The following is a 13,662-nucleotide window of genomic DNA, read 5'->3' as shown; positions in this document are numbered from 1 at the left end:
AAAGAAGCAACACGAACAGCAACTCCTCGAAGAAATTGAAGAATCCATTGATTCAAATAATTTTTGGAAAAAATGGTATTCATTCAACAAATCACACAAAGAAGAATTGGCAATTCAAAATGGTGAAATTTGGAAAAAACACTTTGAAAATCTATACAGTACAATCACTCCGAATTCAGCCCAAAATAATCTGCTAAACAAATTAGAAACTCTTGAATCAGTCGTTAAAGACAACCAAAACCCATTAGATCATGAAATTAGTGAAGAGGAGCTACTGACCAAGATCCAGGCCCTGCAGCCAAGGAAGGCAAGTGGACCGGATCGCATCTTAAATGAAATGCTTCGGTTCGGCAGCCATAAAATCAAGACTGCCATACTGAAATTATTTAATATCATCTTGAACATCGGTCATTTTCCAGACACCTGGGGCCAAGGGATTATCACTCCAATCCATAAAAGTGGAGACAAGTATGAGCCCAACAACTACAGAGGCATATGTGTCAGCAGCAACCTGGGGAAGTTGTTCTGCAGCATCTTAAACAGCCGTCTGCAAAACTTCCTCAGTGAACATAATGTCCTGAGCAAGAGTCAGATTGGATTCACTCCACAACACAGAACCACTGACCACATCTACACCCTCCACACCCTCATCCAGAAACACGTCCACCACAACAAAAACAAAATCTTCTCTTGTTTTGTAGATTTCAAGAAAGCATTCGACTCAATTTGGCATCATGGTCTGTTTCTGAAACTACTAGAAAAAGGTATTGGGGGAAAAACCTATGATATAATCAAGACAATGTACATAAATAATCAATGCGCTGTAAAAATTGGAATCATGGAAACCGACTTCTTCCCCCAAAGTAGAGGGGTGAAGCAGGGCTGCAGTCTCAGCCCCACCCTGTTCAATATTTATATTGATGATTTGGCCAAATCCCTGGTAGAGTCAGACATCCCTGGTCTCACCCTCTCTGACACTGAAGTCAAGTGTCTACTCTTTGCAGATGATCTAATCCTGCTCGCTCCATCTAAGGAGGCTTTACAAAAGCAATTAGATCATCTGCAAAAGTTCTGTCAGACCTGGGCCCTGACCATTAACCTGGACAAAACCAGAGTCATGGTCTTCCAGAAACGACCCAAGTGTCAGAAAGACCAACACAGGTTCCTCCTGGACTCTACAGACATACAACACACACACAACTACACATACCTGGGATTAAACATTACAGCCACAGGAAATTTCAATCTGGCCATTAACGATCTGCGAGACAAGGGCAGAAGAGCTTTCTGGTCCATTAAAAAATCCTCATGTATTGATATCCCTGTTAGAGTCTGGATGAAAATATTTAAATCGGTAATTGAACCTATTATACTATATGGTAGTGAGGTGTGGGGTCCTCTTGTAACCCAAGACTTTGAAAAATGGGACAAACACCCGATCGAAAGCCTGCATACCGAGATTTGCAAAAACATCCTCAAAGTCCATAGGAACACCCCCAATAACGGATGCAGAGCTGAATTAGGCCAATTTCCCCTTTTAATTCGGATCCAAAAAAGAGCAATCAAATTCTATCAACACCTCAAAGCCAGCGACCCCAACTCCTACCACTATAAAGCCCTGCAGTGCCAAGAGGAGAGCAAAGACAGGAGTCCCCTCAGCCAGCTGGTCCACAGGCTCAGCTCCACCAGCACCGAGCACCAAGACCACCCTCACACAATCCGGCCCCACCAAATTATAGAAAAACAAAAAGACAATTACATCAACTATTGGACATGTACAACCAAATCCCAAAGCAAACTGCAATGCTATTTGGCCCTAAACAAAGAATACTCCATGGCAGATTACTTGAGTTCAGTAACTGACCCCAGACTGAGGAAAACCTTGACTATGTACAGACTCAGCGGCCACAGCCTGGCTTTAGAGAGCGGCCGCCACAGACAGACCTGGCTGCCCAGAGACGAGCGCCTCTGTCAGCTCTGTCCACATAGACAGGTAGAGACAGAGCAGCACTTCCTGCTGCACTGTGACGCATACACACACATCAGGACACAGACATACACTAACATCACACTAACAACACCCAACTTCACCCAACTCTCAGACCAGGACAAATTCTGTCATTTGTTAGGAGAACAAAGAGCCACTGCTCTAGAAGCAGCAAAATATGTTTGTGCCTGTCACAAAAAGAGAGAAGAGCTGCTCAACATGAGCTCCTCTATATGAGCAGCTGCTGCTGCTACTGTTGAGTTTTACCTGCTAAATGATATCTACACTGTTTGTTTATTAGTATCATCTGTATTATTATATTATCTGTTTATTTATTTATATTGTATGTTTATTTTACCATTTTTGTAATGCTTTGGCAATATTGTAATGACAGTCATGCCAATAAAGCTTGTGAAATTGAAATTGAATTGAGAGAGCGCAGAGAGAGAGACGGGGAGAGGGAGAGAGCGCAGAGAGAGAGAGAGAGCGCAGAGAGAGAGACGGGGAGAGGGAGAGAGAGAGAGTGCAGAGAGAGAGACGGGGAGAGGGAGAGAGGGAGAGCGCAGAGAGAGAGAGAGAGCGCAGAGAGAGAGACGGGGAGAGGGAGAGAGGGAGAGAGAGAGCGCGCAGAGAGACAAAGAAGAGCAATGACGGGGTGGATAATAGACAGACCTGGGCTTAAGATCTTACCTCTCTAAGACAGAGACAGGAAGGAGTTCTTTGAATTGTCATTGCAAGAGTTTAGTACAGTACGTGTTGTTGTGATGAGGCGACTTCTGTTTTTTTGTGGACCACGGTGTCTCGTGGCCAAACTACTCAGTCAGGTCCTCGAAACGCATCAAAGTCGGCGCACTGTGATGTTAGTGTAGCAACATCACAGTGCGCCGACTTTGAACTAATTCTGATCAGCTGTTCTGAACCAAAAACTCAAGAGTTTTCCAGCTCAGGCTCAGTCAACCCTGAGCTAGGGATTTGACTCGTTGAGCCTGGTTCCTGAAACGGGGCACTGGTTGTTTGTTTGTTTGTCTCTAGTTATTTGTTTGTTTCTGGTTGTTTCTTTGTTTGTTTGTCTCTAGTTGTTTGTTTGTTTCTGATTGTTTGTTTGTCTGTTAACCCTGACTAAAACTTCTGCAGCATCATCTCTACCCAGTGAGCTATTAGACCAACCTGTACCGGGGTTCATGTGATGCTGAAATCGTAGAGACCTCTCCTGTTACTGTGGTAACAGCAGCAGTGTTTCCTGTTATTGTTGTGCATTCCTCATAGTGGAGCTGGCTGATCTCTCTTGGTGGATGGTCGGTGCTTGGTTTAATTCAAGCTTCAAGATTACACCATAGTCTGGATGCTGTCTGATGACATCATCATGTGTTTGTTGTCTCTCAGCCCAACAGATAGAGGTGGTGGAGGGGGAGGAGTCTGTCCAGCTGTCCTTCAATACCACACCTGACCTGCCTGAAGACGTCATAGTGGAGTGGACGGACAGAGACAACAGGAAGGTCCATGTGTATCAGAACGGTCCTGTACAACAGGAGCAGGTTTACAGAGGCCGAACAGAGATGAATGAAGACCTGAAGACTGGAGACTACAGTCTGACCCTGCAAGAGCCCACAGTCAGAGACACAGGAGAATACATCTGTAGAGTCTACAAGAAAGACAGAGACTTACTGAGAGAGAGAAGAGTGTATCTGAAGGTCAAAGGTCAGAGTTGACAACATGTCACCGTTAACTGATTAATACTATCACTTCATTTTTTTTTATTAGCCCCTTATGTCGTCACCTCATGGTGCCGTGTCGACACGTGCAGACTTCCACTCATGCCTTCAGTTATATGTCACAGGAAAAAGTTACACAGGAGGACTGACAGTATGAGCCAGTTATGCAGCTCAGTCCCAGTGAAGGAAGGTCAGACAATAAAGGTAGTCTACACAGAAATAGATGTGCGTCACCTGTAACAACGGCGCTGGGAAAAAAAAAACAAGAGGACGGCGCCTGCAGCCCCACAGCTGTCAGAGGAGCTGTGCTGTCCCTCTCTCTGCAGTCTGGTGTTTGGCTGCACTTTGAATAAAAACAGTTCAACATTGGACGATCTAACCTCCATATGAGCGCGATCAGCTGAGACAGAGCACAATGGATCTGGCACTGATCAGCTGTTGCGGCACATTTTTGGTTTAATAACGCAAGACAAAAAAACATCTTCGATCACTCCTGCAAGCGTTTTTCAATCTTATCGGTTAACGGTTAATAATCGGTTACTGAGTGTCGGTTATCGGTCAGAAAAAAAATTCAAAATGTGCATCCCTAGACCAAAAACAAAAACAAGATTTCAAGTTTGGTCTTGTTTCCTCTGTTTCCAAAGCTGTTTAATTAAGGTAAAAATGTAGCATAGGTAAAACTACAAATCCTGCATAGTTCCTCTTTAATTGCTGATCCATAAACATGCCTATAGGGTAGCTTGCCAAAAAAGGTAGAGACAACGATTATTTTCAATTAAAAAAAGACAACAATGAACACACCAACACTGGTGTGTAACTGAGGTCACTTTCACACCTGAGGGAAGAAATTATACATTGTTGCAATTAAGTTTTGGTCCGGTCTGTGTTCAATCAATTCATCATGTGTTTGTTGTCTCTTAGACCAACAGGTGGAGGTGGCAGAGGGGAAAGATTCTGTCCTGTCCTTCAAGACCACAGCTGACCTGTCTGAAGACGTCATAGTGGAGTGGACGGACAAAGACAACAGGAAGGTCCATGTGTATCAGAACGGTTCTGTAGAACAGGACCAGGTTTACAGAGACCGAACAGAGATGAAGAAAGACCTGAAGACTGGAGACTTCAGACTGAAACTGAAACACCCCACGATCACAGACTCAGGAGTCTACTATTGCAGAGTCTACAACAAGGACGAAGTCTTACTGAGAGAGAGAAGAGTGACTTTGAAGGTCAAAGGTCAGAATTGACAACACTCCTCCTCCTCCTCCTCCTCCTCCTCCTCCTTCTGTCTTGTAGTCCAGATATCAGCTGTTTCTAGAGGTTGGTGTCAGGTTCAGGTTCTGTTCAGCTCTGCTCAGAACCAACTCAACAGTGCAGGAACCAGTGTCCACTGTTCCTGCTTCTGCTTCTGGTTCTGTCCTTCAGGTTCCTCTACAACTTTCTGGTTCTTTACTGAGGAGATTAAAACCTGCTGCTGTCTGATGACATCATCATGTGGTTTGTTGTCTCTCAGTCAAACAGGTGGAGGTGGAGTCAGGGGACAAGTCTGTCCTGCTGTCCTTCCATACCACACCTAACCTGCCTGAACATGTCAGAGTGGAGTGGACGGACAGAGACGACAAGAAGGTCCATGTGTATCAGAACGGTTCTGTAGAACAGGAGCAGGTTTACAGAGACAGAACAGAGATGAAGAACGGCCTGATGAAGACTGGAGACTTCAGTCTGATCATGAGAGAGCCCACAGTCAGAGACTCAGGAGAATACAGCTGCAAAGTCTACAACAAGGACAGAGACTTACTGAGAGAGACAAGAGTGGAGCTAAAGGTCACAGGTGAGAGTTGAAAATACTCCTCCACTTCCTCTCCTCCGCCTCCTTCTCTTCCTCCTCCTCCTCCTTCTGTCTTGTATCCCAGATATCAGCTGTTTCTAGAGGTTGGTGTCAGGTTCAGGTTCTGTTCAGCTCTGCTCAGAACCAACTCAACACTGCAGGAACCAGACACAGCATCAGCTGCTACATCTGTCCACTCTTCCTCTGCTTCTGGTTCTGGTTCTGTCCTTCAGGTTTCTTCACTGATGAGATTAAAACCTGCTGCTGTCTGATCTCATCTTCATGTGGTTTGTTGTCTCTCAGAACAACAGGTGCAGGTGGAGGAGGGGAAGCAGTCTGTCCAGCTGCCCTTCAAGACCACAGCTAAGCTGCCTGAAGATGTCACAGTGGAGTGGACGTACAAAGACAACAGGAAGGTCCATGTGTATCAGAACGGTTCTGTAGAACAGGACCAGGTTTACAGAGGCCGAACAGAGATGAAGAACGACCTGATGAAGACTGGAGACTTCAGTCTGATCCTGAAACACATCACAGTCACAGACTCAGGAGTCTACTACTGCAGAATCTACAGCAAGGATGGAGTCTTACTGAGAGGGACAGGAGTGGAGCTCTGGGTCAAAGGTCAGGGTTAACAACACTCCTCCTCCTCCTTCTGTCTTGTAGTCCAGATATCAGCTGTTTCTAGAGGTTGGTGTCAGGTTCAGGTTCTGTTCAGCTCTGCTCAGAACCAACTCACTTGTAGCCTCAACACTGCAGGAATGTGTCCGTGTTCCTCTGGTTCTGGTTCTGTTCTTCAGGTTCCTCTACAGCTTTGTGGTTCTTTACTGAGGAGATTAAAACCTGAAGCTGTCTGATGACATCATCATGTGGTTTGTTGTCTTTCAGACCAACAGGAGGTGGAGGTGGAGTCAGGAACAGAGTCTGTCCTGTCCTTCAAGACCACACCTGACCTGCCTGAAGCCGTCAGAGTGGAGTGGAGGGATGAAGACAACAGGAAGGTCCATGTGTATCAGAACGGTTCTGTAGAACAGGACCTAGTTTACAGAGGCCGAACAGAGATGAAGAACGACCTGAAGACTGGAGACTTCAGACTGATCATGAAACAGCCCACAGTCACAGACTCTGGAAGATTCACCTGCAGAGTCTACAACAAGGACGGAGACTTACTGAGAGAGACAATAGTGGAGCTCAAGGTCACAGGTGAGAGTTAACAACATATCCTCCTCCTCCTCCTCCTTCTGTCTGGTTAGTTAGTTAGTTAGTTTGTTAGTTTATTATTACAGGACAGTGTACAATACAATCCATCAGTTGTAGAACAATGAAAGAGATGGCTGTACCAGATTTAGCCTCTAGGGCTAATTTCCATCTGTAGTCCCAACATAAAACTCACAGTACAAATCACAATAAAATACAGATCGCAAGAAAATTATTATTATTATTTGAACTAAGATGAAGTGTGATGATGATGATTTAAATTGACATGCCCGAAATAAACAAATTGATTGATTGATTGATTGAAAATACAGATCACAGTAAAATACAGGAGGAGCCCAGGACATAGAACGACAAAGGTGGACTTTCTTAGTGGGATTTTGCAGTTTCCTCTCGTGGCAGATCTTAGAGCTCTTGTATTTTGTTCCGAGCAGGGGAGTATACATTTTTTTAGCCGTGGAGGGGCCAAATTATTATTATTATTATTATTTTTTTTTTTAAGTATATATTTTTGGGGCTTTTTTGCCTTTATTTGATAGCACATAATAGAGATAGACCGGAAAGGGGGTGGCAGAGAGAGGGGGAATGACATGCAGGAAAGGTCCCCCCGACACAGGATTCGAACCGGGGACGCCTGCGGTGAGGACTGTAGCCTCTACATGGGGCGGCCGCTTTAACCACTGCGCAGACTAAGCAGACGTTAGATAGTATACAAATATTGTCCAAGCTTAGTAGATTATGAACAATAGAAGAAATGTGAGTGCTGCCCTGGGTGAGGGTGGATGAACCGCTCAGGTGCTCTTCAAGGACACAGGATGGAGAAAAACTGAAGCTAAAAACACAGCAAGCAGACCATCCTGGTGCAAATAGTGGTAAAGAGTAGAAGGCGGTCCAAAACTGATGGGTCCCAGGCAGTCTGAGGTGTTGTTAAAAATCCTTTATTTAGCAGGGATCAACGCGTTTCGACTGAAACAGTCTTCATCAGGATCTGAACCAACTGATTTGCACAGGTGTTTTAAATCCTGTGTGGCTGATGATCAGAGACATGTGACCAGGTCATGTGATACAGTCAGCCATGAATATTATATTATCCCTCATTGGTTCATACATAGTTATATATAAGAAGACGAGATGACTCACCCGCCGCTGCTGCCCAATGACACGGCGTAGCCAGTACGCCGGCCATCGTGGGATGGGAAACTTTGTTTTTTTTTTAACCTGGGCCCTGTTTTCATATCTTTTTCTGTATACGTGAGTGATGGATAATACTTTTATTGAGGTGGCTCCAGTATTGAGCCGGGCAGGCAGCCTGCAGCCCAGCCAACGCTCTTCAACCGGGCAAGTGGCTCCCGTCAAAGTGTCACACAGCAGTTTGAAAAAAAGAGCATCTTGCTCGAAACGTCACGTTGCTATTAAATCCTTGTTGAAAGGGAGCTTCTATGGTGTGCGGATTTTCTTCATTGTTCTAGTATTCCCTTCTTTGATCCAGCACCTATCCCAACTGGGCCTATCTGATGTGCATGTTTTTTCACAGTTTTTCTAATTTCCATGGAGCACACAGGAAGGCAGCCGACATGGCAGTGCCATGGCAGTACCAACACAGCATCAGCTTCTACAGGTGTCCGCTGTTCCTCTGCTTCTGCCCTTCAGGTTCCTCTACAGCTTAGTGGTTCTTCACTGAGGAGATTAAAACCTGCTGCTGCTGTCTGATGACATCATCATGTGGTTTGTTATCTCTCAGTCCAACAGGTGGAGGTGGAGTCAGGAGCAGAGTCTGTCCAGCTGTCCTTCAAGACCACAGCTGGACTACCTGAAGACATCACAGTGGAGTGGACGGACAAAATCAACATGAAGGTCCATGTGTATCAGAACGGTTCTGCAGAACAGGACCAGGTTTTCAGAGGCCGAACAGAGATGAAGAACGACCTGAAGACTGGAGACTTCAGTCTGACTCTGAAACACCCCAGAGACACAGACACAGGACACTACTGCTGTAGAGTCTACAACAAGGACGGAGTCTTACTGAGAGGGACAAGAGTGGAGCTCAAGGTCATAGGTAAGAGTTGACAACACGTCCTCCTCTTCCCTCCCTCCTCTCTCTTTCCTGCTCCTCCTTCCTCTCCCTCCTCCTCATCCCTTTCTCTCTTTGTGGTGTTCAAAATTATTAAGAGGGAAAGGGACAGTGTGTAATTTATTTGGCTTTTTATTCGCAAAAATAAAATATTGCTTTCATAAATACATATTTACTGAAGTCTAATCACAACCGCAAATTAAATGAAAGCTGTCTCATAGCTTAGAATGAGTTGTTTACAAATACATAAGGTGTGTTTACATGGACACAAATATTCGGAATAAAGGGCTGATCCGAATAAAAATGTGTCATGTTAACACGTCAATTGGAAGAGTCTGATTGGATTCGGCTCAATCCGAAATAAATTCTGTTCGGATCGAGAGGGGTGGTTTATGCCGATCGTTATTCCGAACCGCGTAAACACTTATTCTGATCGTTACTTCCTGTTTGGGGGTTATTGGGGTTATTATGGTCCTTTCCCACTAGCACGACACAGCTGGACACATCTTATTTATTCATTACTTTTTTGCTTTTTTGCTTTTACACACTCTAGTGTGACGTCCGACAAGAATCAAACCCGCTAAGTTTAAAAACACACTGGCAGCAGCGCACACATCTACTGAGACTTGTTATTCTGTCACCTGAGTTAACGAGGTGGACGAGTGTGTTTGGAGCTGATGAGAAGAGAGCAAATACCGACCCGATTTTGCCGTGTATCTCGCTTTCGTAGAAATTCCGCTTCTTTCCCACTCTCTGTCCGTTGTCTTCACAGTCTTCCACTGACGTAACTCCACAAATTTCCAGAGGCTTTCCATGGCTACTTTATATGCACGCTTTGCATTGACTCTATTTGGCGTGTTCACACCCGCACTTTTCTATCAATGGCAGGAACAGTAGTACACGTTCCTGAGTCTGCTTGATAACGATGTACAATAGGAGTACAGCAACAGCTCTTAAAATCTGGCACAGGTCCATTTTGAGTACTGAATGGGATAAATTGAGCCACTTCCACCACGTTTATTGGTTTGTTTACAGTAGTACAAGAAGTACAACTCTTCTTCTGCTGTTGTTTTAGGGAAATTAGACAGCTCTGCGCATGTCAGAATGCTCTTATTCTGAATAAAGCTTGGTGCATGTGTAAGTACTTTATGATCGGATTATTTGATTTTGCGCCCATGTAAACAGTGGATTTGGATTTTCCGATCCCTCAAATTTTAAATCTGATGGGGCGCATGGTAAGGACACCACCAACATCCTGTTCTTGGCACACCTGACCAACAGGTGCTCAAGCCTGTACCGAACACAGCCCGACTGAGAGAGGAGCAACTCCCCACTCCACTGTGGGCTGAGCCGAACCGAGTCAAAATCCACGGCTGATTTTTTCCCCCAGTTTGCCCCTGATTTAGCGCAATGAGCGAACCATCGGACAGAGTTTTCAGTGCTGCTGGAAATATTGTTATGAGTCTCTGATCCTCTCTCAAACCACACAAGGTGAATATGTTGGTTTTCCTCGCACGTAACAAGACATAAATCATGAGCTATTTTCTTTATAGGCTCAAGGATATTTTTTTGTGAAAATGTCTAGCCTCATACATCTCATTTTTGTAGCGTTGTAAAAAAAAACAAAAAACATTGCGATGAGATTAGTTAACTAAACCAAATTTGCTGAATAGATTTTTTTAAAAGAATGAAAGGGGGTGGTGTGATATAGAGATATAGTGCGGTATAGAGCCAGCTGACTCACCGCAGGGGAGAATTCCTTAACGACGACAGCCCTAGGTGCTAGATATTGTTATCCAGTAAGCGCTGCAATCTAGAATCTGAACGCTGGATGTCACGGTTTAACCCCAATACTACATACTCAGGCTTTCAGATGAACTTTATCATCTTCAAAGAAGAAATCTGGCTTGGCCTTAAAAAGTTCTGGTCACAGCCACAGTCACACAACAGTTGTACAAACACATTGGATTGGATTGTGTTTTTACCGGATGATCTGTTCCACAGGTGACTGACATTTCTTATGTTTGTGGAAAAGTATTGAATTAATTAGTTGCAATCAAGGTGTGAAGAGGAGTTCAAACAATACATTTAAAATGTTACAGACAAAGATCTCCTCCTCTCCCTTCAACATGTCAAACTGGATGAAGACATCCCATCTCTCCTGCACCATCACACTCAGCACTGTCTCTAGTTGTCTGTCTCTAGTTGTCTGTCTCTGTCTCACCGTCTTCTGTCTCTACAGGGAGAACAGAAGAAGATCCACTGGTGGGTGAACAAGCCGTCTGATTGGTCAGTTCATCAATCAGAGTCATCGGTGTGTTTGATGACGTCCAGATGATGAGTAGGACGTCTCCATGGAAACATCGCTCTGACTCTCCTCTTCTCTTCCTGTCCTGCTGCTTTGAGCCAGACCTTGACCTTTGACCTGTGACCTTTGACCTGAGGAGGATCAGGGTCTGGGCTGGTCCCAGAGACCACGTCCACCAGAACCAGTGCCTTGTGTCCAGCAGCATCAGCTGTGATGGGACCTGTTGATTTTCCAACAGCCCCCCCCCCTAATTTTTCCCATTGATGGAAATCCGTTGTGGCGATGGAGAACTTTAATCCATGAATTTAAGACCATTAACTACTGTATTTAAGACCATCTTAAGACATTTCTAATAAATGTAATACTTTTTAAGACCTTAATTTTAGATACATGAATTTAAGACTTTTTAAGGATCCGCCAATGTTGTTATGATGGGATGTAAAGCCCTTTGAGACAACCCGTTTGTAAAAACGGACTATACAAATAAAATTGCCTTGCCTTGCCTGCCTCAACACATGGGGCGGGTGCTCTACCAACTGGGCTAAACACTGCCCGTCCTGTTTGATTTTTTTACTTCTTTTTTACTTTTATATCCTGTCACATGTTATTATTAATAAAACCAAGTGAAAAACACTCTGACTCTGATTGGTCACTCACTGAGCCAGGGCCACGCCCACAACCACACCGTCAGCTGAGAGGTCAGAGGTCAGCCACCATAGTGCTACTGCTACAGTGGTGAAGGCTTCTGGAAGCTGCTGGTTACATGTGGACAGTATCCCACAATGCATTTCACTCCACCAGCACTCACAGAGTAACAACACAACCCAGAGGAGGGGAGGGGAGGAGAAAGGGAAGGAGGAGAGGAAAGAAAACACACCTGCAGGTTGACCACCTTAGTGTGAACACATACACAGTGTAACAACACAACCCAGTGATGACTCCACCCAGATGTTCACATCTGTCTCCTCACAACTCCAACACAGCCATGTTTCCATCCAAAGTGATTCGAATTACTGGGAAATGCGCATTAAAAGAAATTCGAATCCTGTGTGTTTCCATCTACGGACTTTGCACCCCCCCCCCCGGAAGGGCTGACGGCGGTCTGATTTGAACACATTAGATATGTTTGCATATGTTTATTACCTTCATAACGCGACCTGTCCGTGTGTGTGTGTGAGAGAGAGAGACTTTATTAATGATAAACACTGGATGCGCTGGTTGATAAGTTTGGTTTTTACTGAGGAGGAACTATGAAGAACTGAGCAGTAACATCATTATGAAGGTGTGTGGGGGGGGGGGCTTTTATTTTGCCGTGGCGATGCACCACAATTAATTACATGTAGTGAAACCCTGATGTTGTCTTGTGAGTGAACTGCAACACAGGAGCAGACGGGGTTAAAGTGGCTACGTCACTTAATTAGAATCATCAACCAACACCGGCCGTAGCAGCGTATTTCAGTTTGTGTGAATCAGAGGATTTTAATTCGAATCACGGCGTTTCCATCATCATTTTCCGATGCGATACATCTCGATGCATCTAAACAGCTGATGGAAACGCACCTACTGTAACCTTCAGTTTACATGATGATGTCATGACTCTGCAGTGACAAGTGACATCATCATCATCATCATCAGTCAGTCACTGAAAGAGCTGCAATGCATCATGGGACAGTTGTCAGAGTGTGTCTGTTCTCCTCTGGCTGTAGTGTGGCGTCTGTCCAGCAGAGGGCGGAGTCTCACCAGGGCTGTGTGTGTGTGTATAGTGTGTGTGTGTGTGTCTGTGTGTGTGTGTGTGTGTGTGTGACTGTAGGAACTCCTCTGATCGACTTGAACAGTAGAAACATCTGGAAACGTTCCAGGTGTGTGTCTGTGCGTGTGTGTGTGTGTCAATCTGGTTTCTATAACAACGACACACTTTACTGCTGCTGGTCTCAGAGTCAGACCTTCAGCTACCCCCCCCCCCCCCCCTCCAACCCCCCCTCCTCCTTCATTCCTGCTCTAACTCGTCCCAGATGTTGGAGGATCAGACATGAAATGGAGGTGGATGTGACATGTGTAGACAGCGGCCATCTTACATCACTCTGTGTGTGTGTGTGTGTGTGTGTGTGTGTGTGTGTGTGAGGGAACGGCATCATGGGAAACGTAGAGACAAGACAGGACAGACAGCAGCAGTGAGTGACATCACTTCCTGTCTGGTCAGCAGCTGGAATGTGGCGGCGAGAGGAAGTGCTGCTGCTGCTGCTGCCGGGGGAGAGGTCAGAGGTCACGCACCTCACCTTTCAGCGCGTCACCATGACGACGCCACAGAGGCAGAGGTGGTGGCGACGGGCTGGACCACTTCCACTCTGGACATGGAAACATCAACACACACACACACACAGTTTCAGAGCTGCAGCTTGTGTCCATACTGAATATTGTATTATTGCTAAAAACTCAAATGAAACTCAAATTTGCACATTTTTCAAAATACAGAAATGTCACAGCTGTATCTCTCAAATTGTAAATGTCAAAAAGTTGCACAAAATCATTTCAAACCAAAGAAAATGT

At 45.0% G+C, this 13,662-nt stretch overlaps 1 protein-coding gene across 1 annotated transcript in view; it reads left to right on the top strand.

The window, feature by feature from the left end:
• The window catches only part of LOC146968250 (muscle M-line assembly protein unc-89-like), a 201,842-nt gene extending 192,252 nt beyond the window's left edge, over positions 1 to 9,590 (top strand). Inside the window, exons 6-11 of the mRNA XM_085760481.1 lie at positions 3,371 to 3,685; positions 4,621 to 4,932; positions 5,210 to 5,527; positions 5,828 to 6,145; positions 8,478 to 8,792; positions 9,580 to 9,590. Coding sequence (XP_085616607.1) covers positions 3,371 to 3,685; positions 4,621 to 4,932; positions 5,210 to 5,527; positions 5,828 to 6,145; positions 8,478 to 8,792; positions 9,580 to 9,590 — 1,589 coding nt within the window. The remainder of the gene's footprint in view (positions 1 to 3,370; positions 3,686 to 4,620; positions 4,933 to 5,209; positions 5,528 to 5,827; positions 6,146 to 8,477; positions 8,793 to 9,579) is intronic.
• Positions 9,591 to 13,662: the final 4,072 nt, after the last annotated feature.

The sequence above is a fragment of the Trachurus japonicus genome, chromosome 18, assembly GCF_045865225.1.
Source record: "Trachurus japonicus isolate A0001 chromosome 18, Traja_1.0".
In the NCBI taxonomy this organism is placed as follows: Eukaryota; Metazoa; Chordata; class Actinopteri; order Carangiformes; family Carangidae; genus Trachurus; species Trachurus japonicus.
This window is presented reverse-complemented; position numbering and strand designations above follow the sequence as displayed.